This window comes from Leuciscus leuciscus (genome assembly GCF_965113295.1).
Source record: "Leuciscus leuciscus genome assembly, chromosome: 9".
Taxonomy (NCBI): Eukaryota; Metazoa; Chordata; class Actinopteri; order Cypriniformes; family Leuciscidae; genus Leuciscus; species Leuciscus leuciscus.
In genome coordinates, this window is record NC_138733.1 from 29694178 (window position 1) to 29713931 (window position 19754).

Genomic DNA, 19754 nt, shown 5'->3' on the forward strand with positions numbered 1-19754 from the left:
AAACAGTTAAATAATAGGTAATGTTAGACTTACAGCTTTTTTAGCATATCCAGCCACTAGCCAGTGACGTAACACTGCATCCAACCAAACACCGCCGAGTCCAAGTAACCCGCAACATTTCTGGAGATAAAACAGACACCAACAACTGTACTTAGACATTGTGACCGTGTTATAAGTGGAATAATTGATGACAGACCGTGTAAAAATAATGAATGTTATGTGTAACGTAACGTTAGCATAACGGTCGCTAGTTCGACAGACGCAAAATCTAGACTAGAGCATTTGGTCCGTCGTCAATAATTCAGTTCATTTCAACATAACTTCTTGTTGACTTTGACTTCTTTGTCTAAAGTTACTTAACGTTATAGGATAGTTTTAATAAAACAGGGTTGCTCACCTCTACGCTCGCTCCTGCTTGAACCTCTCGTCCTCCAGTTGACGTAGTGTACGAACAGTGTGGACAAAAGCGCGCGACTCGCGAGGATGTAAGCGCTGGGCCAAAATTTCCAAAACAAACCCAAATGCTGGGTCATTGTCAGCTGATTACGGAGAAAATAACCCAGCAACATAGTCAAAATGCTCAACCCAGCATTTGGGTTTAAAAAATAACCCAGCATTTTTTAGAGTGTAACAACATATATTTACCACTGCTCTGCTAAACAGCAATTTAACAGAGCAAACCTATTATATATTAAACAGAGCAAACACTGCCTATGTATTCATATAAAATTATGTAGACCTATATGAAAAACTAATGGATTGGTATACTCTGGGTGACATTATTACATCCATGTGACCCATAATGACCCTTTTGCACTTTAACAAATTATTGACCTTTCATTTAGAAACACTCTTATGCCTAATAATGTCTTGCTTTTCGCCCTGTGTGGCACTGTTACACAACCTGTTGGTTTAGGGTTAATCCTCTGTCCAACACAACACTTTGCTAACATTGGCATAATTCTATACAAGTTGCAACATATACCCCGGGTTTCACAAGCAAGGCTTAAGCCTGTCCCAGACTAAAATGCACATTTCAGCTGTTTTACCTGAAAGCAACTTGCACTGACTTATCTTAAAATATGTCAGTGCCATTGTTTTGTCTCAAGATGGTGTGTCAGTGAGAAACATTGAGGAATACAACAATACTTATACTGTAGCAGTGACATTGTCAGGTTTTTCTATTTACAATGAAGTAAGCTAATGCCTGCACAAAATATGAGCATTATAATATAACAATATAATATGTAATGATACAGTGGCTTCATAAATTAATTTAAAACATAAAAAAATATATAGTAAAACCTCATGAATACAAACTTCCCAGGAGGACCTAAACACACCATATGTTCCACCATGAACCCTGTTGGCCTGTTGTCTGACCAGCAAGGTCAATTTAACAATAATTGTGCAGTTTGCGTGCATTAAATTTGTATCCAGAATTACAGAGTTTAAATGTAAAAATACACTTAAATCTAAAACTAATAACATTTACTTTAAAATGACAAGGAAATATGTTAAATTGTTAGTATGGATATAAACCTTTAATATAATGAGCTACATATTTAATTACACAATTTGATTGTAATTTTACACAACTTTGTATGTAATTTTAAAAAAAACAGAAAAATACTGTATAAATAATACAGTAATTGTCCTGTGAAAAAAATAAGAATCACTTTAATTTGTAATTAATGATATAATCCTTAAATGAACAGTCAATTAATTAATTTACAGATATTGTTTGTAATTTTACAGTGTTTTGAATATAATTTAAAATAACAGAAAAATACTGTATAAATAGTACAGTAATTGTCCTGTGAAAAAAATAAGAATCACTGTAATTTGTAATTAATTATATAATCCTTAAATGAACAGTCAAATAATTAATTTACAGATATTGTTTGTAATTTTACAGAGTTTTGAATATAATTTAAAATAACAGAAAAATACTCTAAAATTTTTTGAGTTATTCTCTGTAAAATTAGGATTTTTTTTTTTACAGTGTGGGGAACAGCTGCTCATTTGCATTTAAAGATACCATGCACTAAAATAGCATATATTTTCCTTCCAAAAATTAACAAAAAATCTCAAACCTGGAATCGAACATCCCTAATGAGCAGACATAGAGGAAAGTGTGCTTGTGGTGGGAATGCAAGACCTGGCACTCATTGTGCAGTACTGTTGAGTCTCAGAAACTAGATAAGGTTTGTCCAAGAAGTCGCTAGAACAAAGTCATTATTTCAGAACATATTTCAGTGTGTTCATGTGACAACAGAAAAATAACCATAACCTAACCCTATAACAAATGTTAAGGGCTAATAGGCAGAATGAAAATACCATGTAATGACGTAATGAATTTGCTGATTAGACCATGCAGTGACTTTTTAAGCAGGTTTTAGCTACTTTCCTTCGTTCACGCACTGAGAGGCAGCACCTTGTGCACGCACTTACAGAAAACTGTTTTAGGTAGCACGCGAGTAACAAATTTAATGTGTTTTTACGCCTGAATTGTTTAAAAATCGATTAAAAAAGTAAAAATGCGAAACTTTCATGATGACGCAGCACTGGATGGACAATTGTCCCGACCGCCTTTCTGGCCCTGTCGGGCAGTTTAAATTGTCGAGTCCTGTAACTGTAACTTAAATGTTGTTTAGAAATGTCCCCTCTGAATTGGGCTTTAGATGATATTTTGTTACTAGGATCTACTTAGGCCTAATTGTTTTGGGACACGACAAGTTAATTTTTATCTAAAACCCCTGAAACATGTCACTGGCAGGTATTACAACTTTCTGAACACAACTAAAAGGCTTTTAACATTCTAGAGGCTTTTTAGGTACATGTAATGCCTCAGCAAATCAAATAAACAACAAAGTTTATCTATTAAAAAGTGCATTCCCTAATTTAACAGAGTGGCAGCTGATTTTCTACACTTATGATTTTGTGGTCAAGTAAATACTACAGAAAAAAAACAATGTAATTTACATGAAAAAGTTAGTTTCAAGTCAATTCTATATTAGTACTAGAGCTGGGCGTTTTTTGTTTTTGTTTTTTTTTCAAAAAAAATCTGTGATTTTTTTTTTTAGGAAACAATCCCCCCCCCCATTAAAACAAAATAACTGCGAACTGTAAACATATTTAAAAAAATATCTATTCATTGTATTTAATTAAAGTGCATCAACATAAACAAAATTGCAAAGGCAAACCCTTTCTCTAACTGAAAAGTCACTGTGCAGTGTGCAACAAAGATTGTTAAACATCCAAATTATTTATACTGTATTTGGATTGAGCTAATAAAACAACAAAAAATCCTGAGGTAACTCTTATGCCTGGATGCCCAGATTACACGATTTTTTTGTCTGTTACGATAGTAACTGTGTCAGATTACACGATTTTTTTGTCTGTTACGATAGTAACTGTGTCAGATTACACGATTTTGACTCCTAAAAATCTTGTCATGTCGTGGACAAGAAACATGTCAGACTACACGTTGTTTTCCGACCAGTCATCGCAAGCCGTCTCACACACTCATTCATGTCATGTCGTGAAGCATCGAGGGCTGTGCCGCAGGGAGCGTGCTACGGAAACCCTGAAGGAAGATTTGGCGAATGCAAAATGTATGTATTGTACGCTATACTGAAGAGGGGGAGAACAAAAATCAAAAAAATCGATTTTTTGAAAATATATATCGATTTGACCTACCAACTCGATTTTTAAATCAAATCGATTTTTTCCCCAGCCCTAATTAGTACTCAATTCATGCATATAGAAATGAAAGCGTAAATATCAACGTTATAAAATTAAGTAAAATTACTCAACTTTTCTGATACTGGTGTTCCCATCATGCACTGGGCCTTGAATATTTAATGAGGTGGATTTTTCACTGTTTTCCAGCTGTATTTTGTGGTAGATTTTTCCCTAAACCTAACTATCTGGTCTCGTCTACAAATCGACGTCCCCGTTCAACTCGTTTCCCTTACTAGTTTTCTTGCTGCGCAACAATGATCGACAAACAGACTTTAGCAAATGTCCTTTAAATGCTTTAATCACGGCCGGAAGAGTTCCCGAGCAGTCTCAGGGAATCTCTCCCAAGAAGAAGCAAGGCCAGAGGATCTCAGACAAATTCCATTGAGAATCCCACCAGAAAACACGGATACAACAGTTTTTATAGAATCAAGACAACAAATAAGTGACTAGCATGTCACCTTCAATATGATTGGTTCAAATGGTTCAAAAGCCTCAACCTTTTCCATCTGTCACTGACACAAACAAACTCTGTTTTTGTGATTACTTACCACAAGGTTTGAGAACTAGTCATCTGTTTAGTTTCATTTCCCCTAATTGTACACACACACACTCAAAGTGACAAGTTTTCCCCCAAAGAGTTTGGAAACATTTAAAAGCATATGAATGTTGTTCCTGCAAGAAAAACAAATGTTAGTGGATTAATTAAACTTGATTAATTAAAAAATCTGGTATTATCATTGCTTTTGTTGTTAGGATTAGTAACTTGCCATTTTGTGACATTTGGAGTCCATTTATACTGTGTATTGTCTACCAAGTATTGAGGTCTCTGCGTTCACATGACATAACTTCTGATATGTAGATATGGTGTCTCACACAATATCTATTGTATTAATTACTTAGATATTTCTAAGTAAAGCATATACTTTAACAGTGTGGTTTTATTCAATATTATCTTGTTTGAGTGAAATATATAGCAAAGGAAACTTCAACTAAATAGATATTACTCATTAATATTACTTATTTTCTTTGTTACTTTCACTTAACTTAGTTAAGTAGAGTTTACTTAATTCCATATCTGAAATTTACTTTAAAAATATGCGTGTGAAATTTACTTCGATAAAATATTCATGCAAAAACCAAAGAAAAATAAATCAATTTTACTTTTTTTTTGTTTTTTTTTGTGTAGGGTTCGTCATGCTTATCGGGCGCATAATCAAATTATTTCAAGACAAGATGCTGCCAACTCCTTGCCCAGTTAAGCAAAACAGACTTGCTTTAATAAGAGTTGAGGGTATGTTTCACACTTTCTCTCATAGAATCTTTCTCACATAACCAAACAGTTTTGTATTTTGCTCATTCGTTTTTCACGTTTTGGAGTAGGCTTTTTTTTTTTTTTTTTTTATCGACTTATTTGCAAATGAGACTGCATTAAGAAGGTAAGAATGAAAAAAAAAAAGAAAAGGTTATAGCCTCTTACATCTGATTTAACATTACAAAGTGATTTTAGTATGCATTCTATTTAACAGAAGACTTTAGGTTTCAGTTTCCATACATTTTTGTCCGCTCTTTTCTTGATTTTATTGTCAAAACTACATTGATATAGGATTCAAAAATAAAATAATAATAATAATAATAATTTTTAGTGCCTTGTGATATTTCCATTATTGAAAATTGTCTTCACTTTTATTTTGAAATGTTTTTTTGTTTTTTTACATGTAAAATGTTGCAGGCCCAGTACAGAAGGCCATGTTGTTGACAAATTAAAAAGTCTCTTTAAAAACAGGAAAAATTGAGGAGACAGGGGCAAACGTGTCAGTGTTGCACATAATCCCCAGCAACTGTTTATTCAAGTTTTTTTTCACATTGTTTTCAAATTATTGCACACGTTTTCTCTATTATCAAAACAACGTTTTTCCTCTTTTTTTTCACAGAAACTTATACATTTAAGCTTTTCACAACGCTCCTTTAAATCTTCTCAGACGAGTCAAAAGGTATGGTATGCAAATAAAATCATCACAAATGACTGAACATGTAAGGCCTATGAACCTGAGAAATGTATGTAAACCATACATTTTTAACATTCTAGTTACTGGGTCTGGGTTTAAAATCATTACTGCCATCACATTACTTTAACTTTAATTTTTCCCTCTGCATTGGCAGGAAATAGCTAGGCCTGGAACAGCATTACATTTGTTTGCACTAGAATGCCTGTTTGAAACATTTGGCTGGAGAAATGCATTGATATTTATACATTCATGAACCCTAATGAACTAAATACAAATTTAATAAAAGTAAACTAAAAATGAGCGATATAACCTGGTAACTGGTTTCACTGGAGCAAATTAAATGCATTTAACGAGCTCATCACAGCGTCCACAAAATGGCGGATGATCTACACATATTCAATATCTTCACAAACCAGATCATTTATACACAAAATAAAATATCTTGATCATGAACATACACACAACAATCACATGACTTGTCAAGTCAAGTCAAGTCAAGTTTATTTGTATAGCGCTTTTCACAATACAGATTGTATCAAAGCAGCTTCACAGTATTAAATTACCTAGTATTAGACTTGTATTAGACACAAGTATTAGACTTGTGTGTATATTGTTTAGTTGTTGTGAAAGTCATACTGTAAAAACAGGAAAAAATGAGGAGACAGGAGCAAAGGTGTCAGCGTCGCACATAATCCCCAGTAACTGTGAGGGCACCGGTGTGGTGAAGAGATGAGTCCCACCTTCGGACCCAAGCAATCTTATTTTATGGGTAATCGCTTTAGTGCCTGGTTGCAAATCAGACAAAATCACTTTATTATATAAGACGTTTGAACTACGTTATAAAGACCATTCATGTCTTTTAAAGGGACATTGTGTAGGAATTTCTCCCATCTAGTGGTGAAATTGTATTTTGCATTCAAACGAATAATGCTCTCCAGCGCCTCACTTTTTCAAATGCGCGTTGCATCTACGGTTGCCGTTATGTACCTAAAAGCTATGACAGGATGTCTTATAATAGCACTTCGAGTTTTTCTTCGGGTGAACATGTTTGTTATTTAAAACAAACTGAAACTTGAAACAACGAAAAAAAGAATGTTACAGTATGAACTACTGACTGTCAAAAACATTAACTATGGTAATTAGTAGTAATGCCTTCTTTACTCGTTATATTTTTTGAAGTATGTGCATTGTTAGATATCATCATCATCAGAGCCTTCTCTAACATTACTTTACTCAATAGCTGCTATTCATCAAAGAGCCTGTTTAACTTTTAACTATAAATGTTCGACTGTCTATATAATAAAGTAGGCCTACACAACCAAGCAATGAAAAAAAAGCTTGTAATTAAGACTGTAACATTGACTTACCTGTCGAGAAGAAAGCAGGCAACTTCAGGGTCTCTTTTGAAAGCTTTCTCCTGCATTAGCTATCCTGACAGTAACCCTTGTTTTTGTAATCTCCGGTCACGTTTCCTTTTACGATCTATTTTGGACTTTTTCGACGACGAGGACTCCTTATCCTGTGACTCATATGTATGTATGAATGAACGGTGTATAAATAACCGTGCAGTGCAGCCTTTTAAACTTGCCGCGGCAGTGACAAGCGCCTCTCACTGCTCTGCGCCTCCGCTTCTGCTGACTTCAGTCACGTGACGCTGGCTCTGAACGAAACGCGTTGTGGAAACGCGTTGGCCTAGTACTTTTTGTCCCTCTCTGCTATTATAGTTTTTCAAGATGGCGGAACTACATGGAAGCCTCCGTGGACTTACCCGTCCCATGTATATAAAGATAATAAATTCTTCGTTTACGAGGATTAGTCTGAACATTGGCATAGGTATTTGTACACCATTGAGGGCATATTTATGAATAAAAATATAGATTTTAGATAATAAAATACCTAAAAAGCTACACATTGTCCCTTTAACTTGTATGTTTTTATATACTAGAAGCTATAGATTGTGAAATGAAACATGTCTTGTTCTAATGATTTTTTTGTTTGCTTACAAATACAATTCAATTACAAGCTTTCTGTTAAGCTGTGTGTACTGTGAAAAGCGCTATACAAATAAATATATTTCTTGATGGCAGAAAACTGCTAGACTATTGTCACAGTCACGTTCAGTGTTTCCTATCAAATTAGTTTATTTAACCCCGTTTCTATTATATATTCCATTACTATTCTTTGATTAATATCCTTTTTTTAATCCTCTCCCTAATATCCATTGGATCTTCTTTTTTTTCCTAGTATTACCTTTTAAGTTCTTTATCATTTTAATTCTCTCTATAGTGTATTTCCTACATTTTAATACATGTTCAACGGTTTCTATTACCCCACAAAAGGCACACTTGCCTGTACTATGTTTACCTATTTTGTATAGTCCTGTGTGTCCAAATTGTAATCTAGTAAACATCACCTCCTCTTTTCTACATCTTCGCAAATTGTATATTGTTGACTTGCGTACGGCCGTCTGCCGGAAGCTAGTTATTTTAGTCGATAAAGTTTGTTTTTTTTGGGGGGGAATCAAGAAGTTACATTTTACAGGAAGTGAAACAGTTCTCCAGTTTCATTTTATCTTAAACAACTAAAACCTTATACAAATTAACATAAGGAAAATAAACTTTTTCTCCCTGAATCACAACTTAACCCAAAATGTATGCACAACACAACAACTGTTTTTGATTTTACCTAAAGGCAAACCCTGGACCATGATGAAACCTCTGCTCCTTCATTTGCTTTTACAAGGTATAGAATATATTGTTTTGTTTCTCTTCTTCTTAAAGTAAACGCAACTGATATCATAAAAATCTGTCACCGCATATATATTTTTTAATTATCTGACTTCTCTGTATTAATTTCTGAAGATTTCTGTAGCCATTTCTAATGCTGCTTCTTGGTCATTTCACTAGATCTAAAGGTTGCACATCATTAAGTCTGTTGCTATATTTCATGTCATGCATTTGTAGAGCTTTAGAATTCTTAACCATTCTTAACTTAATTTAGCCTAAATTAAAATGATTATAGAACTACAATGACTTTTTGACATTCAATATATATTTTCTATTACTTTATTTAAATTTAAAATGATTCTAGATCTACAATGACATTTTGACATTTAATATATATTTTCTATTACTTATGTGATTGAAAGTCATAAACACTGTATGTTTATAAAAATGTATTTTTAAAAAGTGTCAGCCATTAATTTTCTCCAAATTTCACCTGTTGTCCCACAGGTGTTCTGCTGTTTGATACTTTAGCATGGGAAGTGAGAATGCCAAAAGAAATCCGTGGCCTCGAAGGTTCCTGTCTGGTTATACCATGTTCTTTCTATTACACATCGTATCCACCCACAAACCCACGTAGAGTTGTGTGGTATCAGTGGGTCTCTAAAGGTTATCCTTTAGTTTATGATCCATGGTATCCATATGATGTAATTGAGGAATTCAGATGGAGAACGGATTTATATAGAACATCAAGTTGGGATTGCAGTCTGCTGATCACAAACCTGGAAGATTTCCACCATGGAGAAACAATATATGCATGGATTGACCCTGAAAATGTTGGATGGCGCACCTATGAATTTTATGATGTCACCTCTACAATCCTTGTCGACGGTATGTAAATATTCTTGGAATAATATACTTTTACTGTATTCTGTTCTGACCAATTGCATAGCTTGAACAAAGGCTTAACAGATAGCACACACTTTCAGAAAAGAACTCCAGAAAGCAGTCTTCATAACTTTAGTGACTTTACTGGTGATTTTCTTCTCAATTCTTTTTTTTGTAAATCTACAAACAAGAAGAAAAAAGATGTATGAACAATTGAATACACATTTCCAGTTTAATATTCCAGTTTGATTTTGTACATAGTTCCTTTTTAACATTATTTTAAATAATACACATCAAGAAATTATAATCAAATGAGATTATGTACAAACAAAAGAGAAATTAGCATGTTAGTAAGCTAAAACATGGCATGTTACCAATAACGCAAATCGAGTGTATGTCCAGTGGGAATCGAATGTCCAGTGGGAGGCAGAAAAGAAACACAGACATAAGCATCAGCATACACTGTAATATATGTGAAATATTGTGTGTATAATAATATTGTGTGGTCAATAACAATAGACACAATAAACTGCTTCAAATAGTATTGTCATTTTAAAAATATTGTCAAAACATTGTCAAATATTGTCAAGCATTGTGAAATATGTTCATATGCTGATATGATGAACCACACTGAGTTTATTCTGCTGATATGACCAGAGAGAAACTGACTTGAGATCAGTTGGTTAACAATAATTTAAAGAGTGAAAAATGCTACTTATCAGATTGTGCTACCAGCATCATATATTCATGTGGTTTGAGGCTTTATTAACATCCATATCTACCCCTTCCCTAAACCTACCCTTAAACAATGCAGATCTTTTTTTAAAATAAATATTAAATATAGATGTGCACATGTGCAGTAAGCCCTGGACAATCTGACGGGTAGGATGAAATGTAAGGACAGTAATTCTAATGTTCCTGTGAATTATAGAAAGTCCACAGCAGCCGAGCATCAATATTTATGGAGGTGAAAGGACGGGTGACACCATCACAGTAATATGTTCGACATTCCACACGTGTCCATACAGCAAACCAGACATCATTCTGAGCGGTACTGAAGGAACTAACAAAATAGACCATCGGCATTTTGAAGACGGCCTGTGGAAAATCACTCTGACACGCACAAGTGTCGTAAAAGCAGAACGCTTGACTATTAAGTGTTCTGTAACATATTATGGTGGCATATCAGTGACAGCTACAAAAGACAAAAGAGCCAAATGTGAGTGAACACAAATATGAACTGTGTTTTTGAAATGCCACAGTTGGAGCTATTACAAAATTTTACTTCAATTGCAGGTGTTCATGGTAAAATAAAGATTGAGCCTGAACTGGCAGATGTCACAGAGGGCGTCGCAAAGAACTTCATTTGTTCCGTCTATCACTCCTGCCAGAGAGAGACTCCAACCATCACATGGAACTATAAGAACATGCAGGTCTCAACGAACAGCAAAACACTCTCTGGTTTAAATCGGGTCACCTATTCCAACATAACCTTTCTGGGTTCAAAAGACGATCATGGGAAGAAACTGATATGCACTGCAAAATTTTCTGGAGGAAACACTGAAACCTCTGTTGCTTTACGTGTACAACGTAAGTAATTTGTTAGCATAGTTTATGACTTCCATAGAATATTTAGCATTCGAAATCTGCCTTGTTATCATGTGTGTATACTAAACTGTGGTTAATCAGAACACATTATTTTATTATAAAAACTGTTGTTATATTATTTTATATATATATATATATATATATATACAGTATATATATATATATATATATATATATATATAATAAAAACAATGGTTAAAGCACAAACAGCAGTTTACTGCCATTATTCTAGTTATTTACCTAAAATAAAATAAAAAAATTTGGTTAACTTAACTTAATTGTAAAATTCTAGTAATGTGTACTATTCACATACTATGTCTTTGTTACTCAGAAACCCCAAGTTGAGATTAATTTGGTTTCAGTACCATTTTGCCAAGCAAAAAAGAGTTTTTGAGGCGGGGCAATTCTTAATAATTTTCCCTAATTTCATCCACTTCTGTAGTTATCTTTCTTCTTAATTGCATTCTCTCATTTTCCAAAGTCATCTTGAATGTTGAATTGTCAATACAACTGAAAAGGGAACATCACATTAGTTGACTTCATAAATTGATTAAAAAAAAATGGTGGTTAGTGTTCCTTTTGGTTGGACCCTTGCAAATTCATTTATATTATAATTCCCTTTCAATTGACGCAGTAATATTAGACATCACAGTTATTTGTGGCTTCAAAGGAAAATAAGTAATAAGTTGCTTTTAAAAGATGACCCAACTCTTATGTCATAAACACCTTGTAAAACATTTTGAGAAACCTCAAACTTTGAGTTAATATAATCCACCCTGTAGTTATAACAATATCTTGCAATTAACCTTGCTTGAATCACATGCAGACATCAACATTCAGCATGCAAAAGTGAACAATGGTAACAATTACATTTTATCATTTATTAATTGTAACAATAACAATTGTATTTGCTGTCTTTGTTGTGCTACTACGGACACAAGACAACAACCAAAAAACAAAACAAAAAAAAAGGCAAATAAAGCCAAAAAATAGTCAAACAAAGCAATTGCTTAAATTATTCATGCCGCAATGCACTCTGGGAGTCAGTAATTCTGTGTAGCTATACTAAATCAAGAGTAAATCTAAAATAAATGATCAGGTACTCTCTATAGTTATTTTTTAGTTATTCAAACTCACTTGTGTAAGTGAACTAAGCATGTGTCAGTACAACATACTAATCCTATTTCACTTTACTTGATTTTTTTTTTTTAAGACAGTCGGTTAGCATGTAGCGGCTAATCAATTTGAAGACTCACACATTCAAAGAAAATAGCTTACTTCTGAATTACAGGTTGAAAGAAAAAATATTGATGGGAAATCGTAAAGGGAACTTTTGTGAAAAAGTTTGAAAAGTTGCTTAATCTACTACTCAGCCATTAATATTTCAAATTTTGTCCCACAGGTATTATGGAGTATATAGATTTGGGATGGGAAGTGAAAATGCCGAAAGACATTCACGGTCTCCAGGGTTCCTGTCTGGTTATACCATGTTCTTTCTCTTACACATCCAACCCACCCAAAGACCCACGTAGAGTTGTGTGGTATCAGTGGGTCTCTAAAGGTCACCCTTTAGTTTATGATCAATTGCATGCTGGTGATGTCATTGAGAAGTTTAGAGGAAAAACTGATTTATATGGAAACACAAGTGGGAATTGCAGTCTGCTGATCAAAAACCTGGAACCGTCCCACCATGGAGAGACACTATACACAAGGATTGACCCTGAACATGTTAAATGGGACACCTATACATTTTATGATGTCACCTCCACAATCCTTGTTGATGGTATGTAAATATTTTGGGAATAATATGATTTCACTGTAATATCTGTGATTGTCCAACTGTAGTGAAATATTGTGTGGTCAATAACTATAGACACAATAAAATTCTATACCCAAAATGACTTTATTCTAACAAATTTATTTATTTAACATTTCAAACTAAAGGCAAGACAGTTAGCCACCAAAGCTGCTTCTTTTTTGTCTTTGCATTATACAGTATTTCAAAATACTAAAACAAGTAAATGTGGCTCAGAAAATGGAAGTTATTTTTGAGAAAAGTTCTAGCATCATTTGCAAATGTTTTGTTGTTGTTTCTAATGCAAAGAAATTCAGACATTTTCAAGTGTATGATGTATTATTTATAATGTTTCTGTCAATTATAGCAAGTCCGCAACAGCCCAGCATCAGTATTTATGGAGGTGAAAGGACGGGTGGCACCATCACAGTAATATGTTCGACTTTCCACACGTGTCCATACAGCAAACCAGACATCATTCTGAGCGGTACTGAAGGAACTGACCAAATAAAGGAGGAGGAGATGAAAGACGGCCAGTGGAAAATCATCCTGACACGCACAGGTGTCGTAAAAGCAGAACGCTTGACTATTAAATGTTCTGTAACATTTCATGGTGTTAAAACAGTGACAGCTACAGAGGTCAAAAGTGCACAATGTAAGCGAAAAAAATAAATATATATTTTGTGCTATTAGCAATAATTTCATTTTAAATTTCACATTTGGACCCATTTCACGATTTTACTTAAATTCCAGGTGTTCATGATAAAATAACGATTGAGCCTGAACTGGCAGATGTCACAGAGGGCGTCGCAGAGAACTTCAATTGTTCCGTCTATCACTCCTGCCAGGAAGAGACTCCAACCATCACATGGAACTATGAGAACATGCAGGTCTCAACGGGGAGCAAAACACTCTCTGGTTTAGATCGGGTCACCTATTCCAACATAACCTTTCTGGGTTCAAAAGACGACCATGGGAAGAAATTGATTTGCACTGCTAAATTTTCGGGAGGAAACACTGAAACCTCTGTTGTATTACGTGTACAACGTGAGTAATATGTTAGTCTCCTCTATGTGTCTCCTTATTTTAGTGGAATCCCATCTATTTTGTTTAGAATTTTTTAGTAATAAAATCCACAGAAGTAGGTAATAGCTCTCCTCAAGACTGAAAGAAGGGTCGGGCCTGATCTTATGCACCACCTGCCACCTGTAAGAGACAGAAGAAGAAAGCAAAATAAAAAACCCACAGCATACACTGCAAACAAGAAGTAACCTTTAATCACCATTACAGTGCCAACCTTCTAAAACAAACCACACAGCTAATGGGCCCTATTTTAACGATCTGAAACGCAAGTATCAAGCGCGGAACGCAAGTAACTTTGTGGGCGGGTCTTGGGCGCTGTTGCTATTATACCGGCGGGATAAATGACTCTTGCGCCTGACACAAATCTAAAATGGGTTGGTCTGAAGTAGCTTCATTACTCATAGGTGTGGTTTGGGCGTAACGTGAAATAAACCAATCAGAGCGACATCTCACATTCCCTTTAAGAGCAGGCACGCTTGTTCCATGGCGGCTGCTTTTATAACGGCGGATTTGCCAGGCGCGCGCCAGGAGCGGTTCACAGCCGAGGAGACCGACGTTCTCGTCAGGGCCGTAAAACACAGAGAAGTGACATTGTATGGGGATGGAAGAAACCCACCCAAATTAGCTTCAGTTAAACAGGCGTATAATAATTAGGGTAAATGTGTAAGCTAGATGTATGCTTTAATAAACTGTCTATCTATCTATCTATCTATTGTAATAATGTATGATTTGCAAAAATGAAAACTGCTGCTTCTATGTAGATGAGAGAATCAAAGTGTATGCGCGTTGTGTACACACTACATTGATTATGGCCAAGCATGCGCCCTTAAAATAGCATATGAATAACATGCGCAACGCGGAATTGTTTTCTAAACCTGCAAAATAGCATGAGGGAACGTTTGCGCCGGAACACGCCTCCTCTTTTCGTTGAACCGCCCCCGGGAGCGCAAATGCATTTGCTAGTTTACCGACGTGCGTCTGTGGAGGGAAAAGTCCGCTGTGCGCGGGTGCAAAATAGGAATGATACATGCGTCGGTGTACAAAGTCAATTGCGCTGGGAGCAAGATAGGGCCCAATAACTCCACATACCTGTATGAAATGACAAGGGTAACGAGGCTGAGCGTCAAGCACAACTTCAGAAACATGCCAATCTCACTATCTGTTGCTGCAACAACTATTTATGCTTTCTTGGTCATATGGCTAGCCACCCGCACCTGAAACTCCTTGCTGGCCAGTCTCCTCCCACATAAACTTCTCCTCGATCTCCTCAAACTCCACTGCCTAACTGAATGAAAGTATTCACCATTCAAAATCTGATGTCTGCATGTTAAATTGTGGTTAATCTTCTTTCTTGCATTTATTGGTTTACTGAATCGTTAACTTAACTGGTAATTGGTAATGTGAACACGGAAAAATGTGTAAAATCACTTTTGTGTGGCATTGCATTTTGAAATGTGTATGACTGCAAATCATAATGCAATGCAAGTATGCATTTTACTCTAATGAACTGCAAATGGTTGTGTAAATGAAGTGTAAATGGTCTTCTCTTAAAGACATTTGTCAAACTATTTAAATTACCCAACAACGTTAATATTGAGCCTTGTTACTGCAATTCACATAATTGCGTAAATTAGATTTCAATCCTAAGGCTCAAATGTGAAACTTCACTAACGCTAAAACCAAACATAATTGTTTACCGTTGATTCTCTTACAGAGTATCAGAAACCAGTGGATCCAATCCTGAATGAAAGTATGTGTTTTTCCCCTTCTGTAGCTACTCTCATATTTATAGTATTGCACTGCATCATATTTTGGTTTTCTAATAATACTGATTCATCTATTATATGGTATCATATGTCATTTAAGCTCATTTCCAATACGAGGCAGATGTGATGCCCAAGATCACAGCGTTGACTCGTTCCTGTGTGGTAATACCGTGCAGTTTCAAGATGGAAGAAGAATATGTCACTCGACTTCGCGGTCTTTGGGTAACCAAAAAAGGGGGCTATATGTTCCACACTGACTCACATGATGTCCTAGACAACTTCAAAGGCCGCACAAGGCTCCTGGGAAACCCGGATGAACAGAACTGTACTGTGGAGATGGATGATGTGCAAACTCATGACAACGGGCCATTCTGCTTCACAGCAGAAAAAGAAAACGAGAAATATGGTTTCAACAACAGCTGTGTGTTCATTATAATGCGGGGTGAGGAAATATAACCACTCATTTATTGGTTATAAAAATGCTTTTAAAGATGCATCACATCTAATAATATAACATCTTTGTGTTTCTTGTTAAAAAGCTTCTCCTGACAAACCTGTGATGTCATCCCTCCCTGAAGACATCGATCCCGGGACACGCGTCACCGTCAAATGCTCAGTCAACCACACATGCCCCTCTCACCCTCCCAAAATCAGCTGGAGCGTCCCAACAGCCCGAGAAACTATCAGCCACAATCACATGGGTGGAGGCGTCTGGGAAACAGTGTCCGATGTGACCTTCATTCCAAATGGATATGAAGAGAAAGATGAAATTGTCTGTAGTGCCAACTTTTGGGGTGGTAAAACACAGAGTCATACAGCCTTCCTGAGTGTTAAGAGTGAGTATCGACTGATACAGTTACATCCAAGATATTTTGGAGGATCTCTGATTGTATACATGTTAATGAGATCGGCTTATGCATTGGTCAATATTTGAATATCACTTTTCAAAAAGAAACTACTTCATGATGTGTGAGAGATGTGACTTTCCTTTTAGAAATTGAAGTTAAAGAGAATAAATTGGAGACTTTCGGGCTTTATGCCATTGCTCCATCACTGGTGTTCCTCCTCATTTGTGTACTTGCTGGAGTGTGCATTTACAAGAGACGGCACAGGTAACTGTTTTCTCATCCTTCAGAATTTCTGTATTTACATTTGATGTCTTTAACTCAAAACTAGATGCCAAACAGAAAGTAAGGCTGTATCTTAAAAATCTTAAAAAAAAAAAAAAAAACTTTTTCCAGTCATTAAACTAGCAAAAGTGGATTCGGACACGTAAGTGCACTTGGTATGTCATCACCATCCTGAAGCTACTTTAAGCAGTATGAACACAACACTGCCTACTGGTCAATAAACCTTAAAGTCTCCCTGTGGTGAAAATTAAGCTTTTAATGTTGTTTATATGTCTACGTGGGTTTTTAATACGCTTTAAGACAAACCATGTGTAAATTCATAAGTCAACACCATTGCTGAGTATTTTCTCCTTAAAACTCCAGTGAACCAAAGACAGTCGCACTTTGAAATCGCTGTTGTTTCTGACGTCACAAACTACCTTGTAACCAATAATGTCAATGTGTGATCGTCAACGTGGATCTCTGAGCTTGTGTGAGTGAGTGGAGGTGGGGCTAATTTGCATATTCATAGATCGCGTATACTAAATGAGGCAAGGGTGTAGAGTTACATTCAAGCTATTTTAAGGTATGAATAAATTTTTTTTAATATGTAAATATGAAAAAGTTTAAATATGTAATTTTGGTGATCAAAGATTTTTTTTTTTTTTAAGGGATACAATTATTGACTACAGGGGGGACTTTAAGAATAGCTTTTTTCACTTGAAAACTGGGCCTAAAATCATAAAACTGTGTCTTTGGATTCATTAGGACATACTGTACTTAGTAATCTTTTTTTTATCAGTCAGTGTTGCCAACGTCTCATTTTACATTGTCATTATTGATTGTAGACAACCTTGTCAAGATACGCAAGGGTTACAAACGCAATCTGAACATAGGTATGTGTGACATGTTTATTTCATCAAATTTCACTGACTCATTCATGTTAAAACCTTTAATTGGATCATTAAAGTGATTATGTTAACCCTATTCTCTGATGCAGGAGATCAGTTTGGAACAGATTCTCAAGGTTGGAGTTTTCTTTACTGATGGTTGTGATACTTTACATTTGTGTCTTTGTATTTGTTCCTGAGACTAATATTTTTTTTCAGTCATTTTAATATGCATGATGGTAGAGCAGCTTGGACTAACAAGGGAAACAGGGGTGATATCAGGCAAGTACAACATAAAAAGGTTTAAAAAAAAGTTATTTGTGTCCAATGCACTAAACTTGTGCAATCTACAGGCACACTGGAAATGCTCCTGAAAGACCACCGAAGCCTGAACAAAGGCAGGTTGAAAATATAATTATGATATTATAGCATAAACTATGCACAAATTATGTTTGTAATCATACCATTTAAACATCACTTGACTATTTAAACGTCACATCTCTCAACAGACGGAGCATCTGGAGCCGATTTTCTAGGTAATCAATATTTAAATTTTCTGTTCATTTTGTGTCATGCTTTCATTTTTAAATAATAAAACCTTCCAATTTGATAACTTTGTTTTCTGTTTTAGACACCAATCACCCAGAAACAATGCAAATCTGAGAGCAGAATATAAGTTAGTTTTTTATTCTTCAAAAGAAAGTTTCCATACATTTTAGATTTTACAGTATATACATTTAAATAAAACCCCCGCACATATTAAAAAGAGCAATTCATATTAAAATGTATTTATATGAAAAAATATTTTTACAAAAATTTTAATTATTTTAATACAATTCCTTCTCTATACAAATAACCAAAGCGGCATCACTGATGAACCTTCTCTCTTCACAGGGCAAACAACACATGTACTGTGTCAGGAAACAAGCCTTTCTCCAAACCTCATATTCCATCACCAAAGAGGTACAGTGCATTTGAACCACATATGAGTCCCTCAAGGTCTAAATTCATTATATTCACCATACACATAAAATAATACTGTTGAATGCATGATTGGGCATAATTGACTGTTGAATACTATGAAATGTCATTATTAAAGTTATAATAAAAGTGGCGAAAGTCCCCATGCCACTTCAAGATTCCTGAGTTTGGTTCTTTAACATTGTTTGTTATAATGAAAAAACGAATTGCAGAATTTGTGATAGCTGCTGTTTTATCATTATGAATATTTCTTTCAATAGCAATGTATTATATTTCAGAAGCACTGTATGTGTCCCTCTCCTTTGTCATATGACAGATGATTTAAATAAATAATAAACAAACAGTCAATTATAGTTAGTTTTTATCATTAGGTTAACAGTTGTTATGATGAATGCAAACATTTCTCAGATTTTTTTTTTAATCTTTTATTTTATTTTTTATGCATCTCAGTGAGCCAAAATCCTACCGTGTGAGTACACATTTATCACTTAATTTCCTCTCTTAAAGCATTGAAAAAATTCCATTTGATGTGATTTCAAATAATTTTGCTGAAATATGACTGACCTCTCTGTCTCTTTAAATTTCCCTTTAAGGATTATGATTTATAATGCTGCTTGCACCAACCTGGAAATGTCTGATGTCTGATGATAAAACATTATCAGGGCTGTTTGGAGTTCAAGTCCTGATCACATCATTTCCCTGTCCTGTCCCTCTGTTCAACATTGTTTTATAAATGTCAACGCGAACTGGATATAAAAAAAAAAAAAAAAAAAAATATATATATATATATATATATATATATATATATATATATATATATATATATTATATGTTATATGTTATTATATATATTATGATCTTATGCTTCAGGGTGTTCAACTTTAGAAACGCAAATACATAAATACAAAGTCTTTTTTTGAGTCTGTAGTTTGTATTGACTCTAACATGCTTTCATGCTTCATACATTATCCTGTATATGAAATATATTACGAAAAAAAATATTTTCTGGAAAACAAAATATATTTTTTATCACAACCAATTTTAATTTTTTTTTTTTTTTTGCGTGAAACTTATGCTTGTATTACCTGTCTTTAAAATAAAGAAATATACGTTTGGCTTGAATGTTCACAGTGTTTTGTTTGTTTGCTTAAAGTTGCT

The 19754-nt window shown here is 34.7% G+C and overlaps 1 protein-coding gene and 1 long non-coding RNA gene across 6 annotated transcripts in view; one reads left to right on the plus strand and one right to left on the minus strand.

Moving 5' to 3' along the window:
• Positions 1–19754, minus strand: part of LOC309505519 — a 259401-nt gene that overhangs the window by 170644 nt on the left and 69003 nt on the right. The window lies entirely within an intron of this gene.
• Positions 5002–19236, plus strand: LOC309505495 (sialoadhesin-like). 5 transcript variants are annotated; one of them, XM_082178873.1, is made up of 22 exons: positions 5002–5183; positions 5679–5738; positions 8445–8495; positions 8987–9367; positions 10296–10583; positions 10661–10954; positions 12375–12755; positions 13135–13422; positions 13521–13814; positions 15565–15600; positions 15717–16058; positions 16156–16452; positions 16611–16728; positions 17574–17621; positions 17726–17752; positions 17835–17897; positions 17969–18013; positions 18125–18151; positions 18247–18291; positions 18510–18578; positions 19047–19065; positions 19190–19236. In XM_082178873.1, the coding sequence occupies exons 3-22, from the start codon at positions 8459–8461 to the stop codon at positions 19202–19204; spliced, it is 3114 nt and encodes a 1037-aa protein (XP_082034999.1). In that variant the 5' UTR covers positions 5002–5183; positions 5679–5738; positions 8445–8458; the 3' UTR covers positions 19205–19236. The 5 variants fall into 5 exon arrangements, with proteins under 5 accessions (XP_082034999.1, XP_082034998.1, XP_082035000.1 ...); XM_082178872.1 differs by lacking the exons at positions 5002–5183; positions 5679–5738 and adding an exon at positions 6356–6522; XM_082178874.1 differs by lacking the exons at positions 5002–5183; positions 5679–5738; positions 10296–10583 and adding an exon at positions 6356–6522.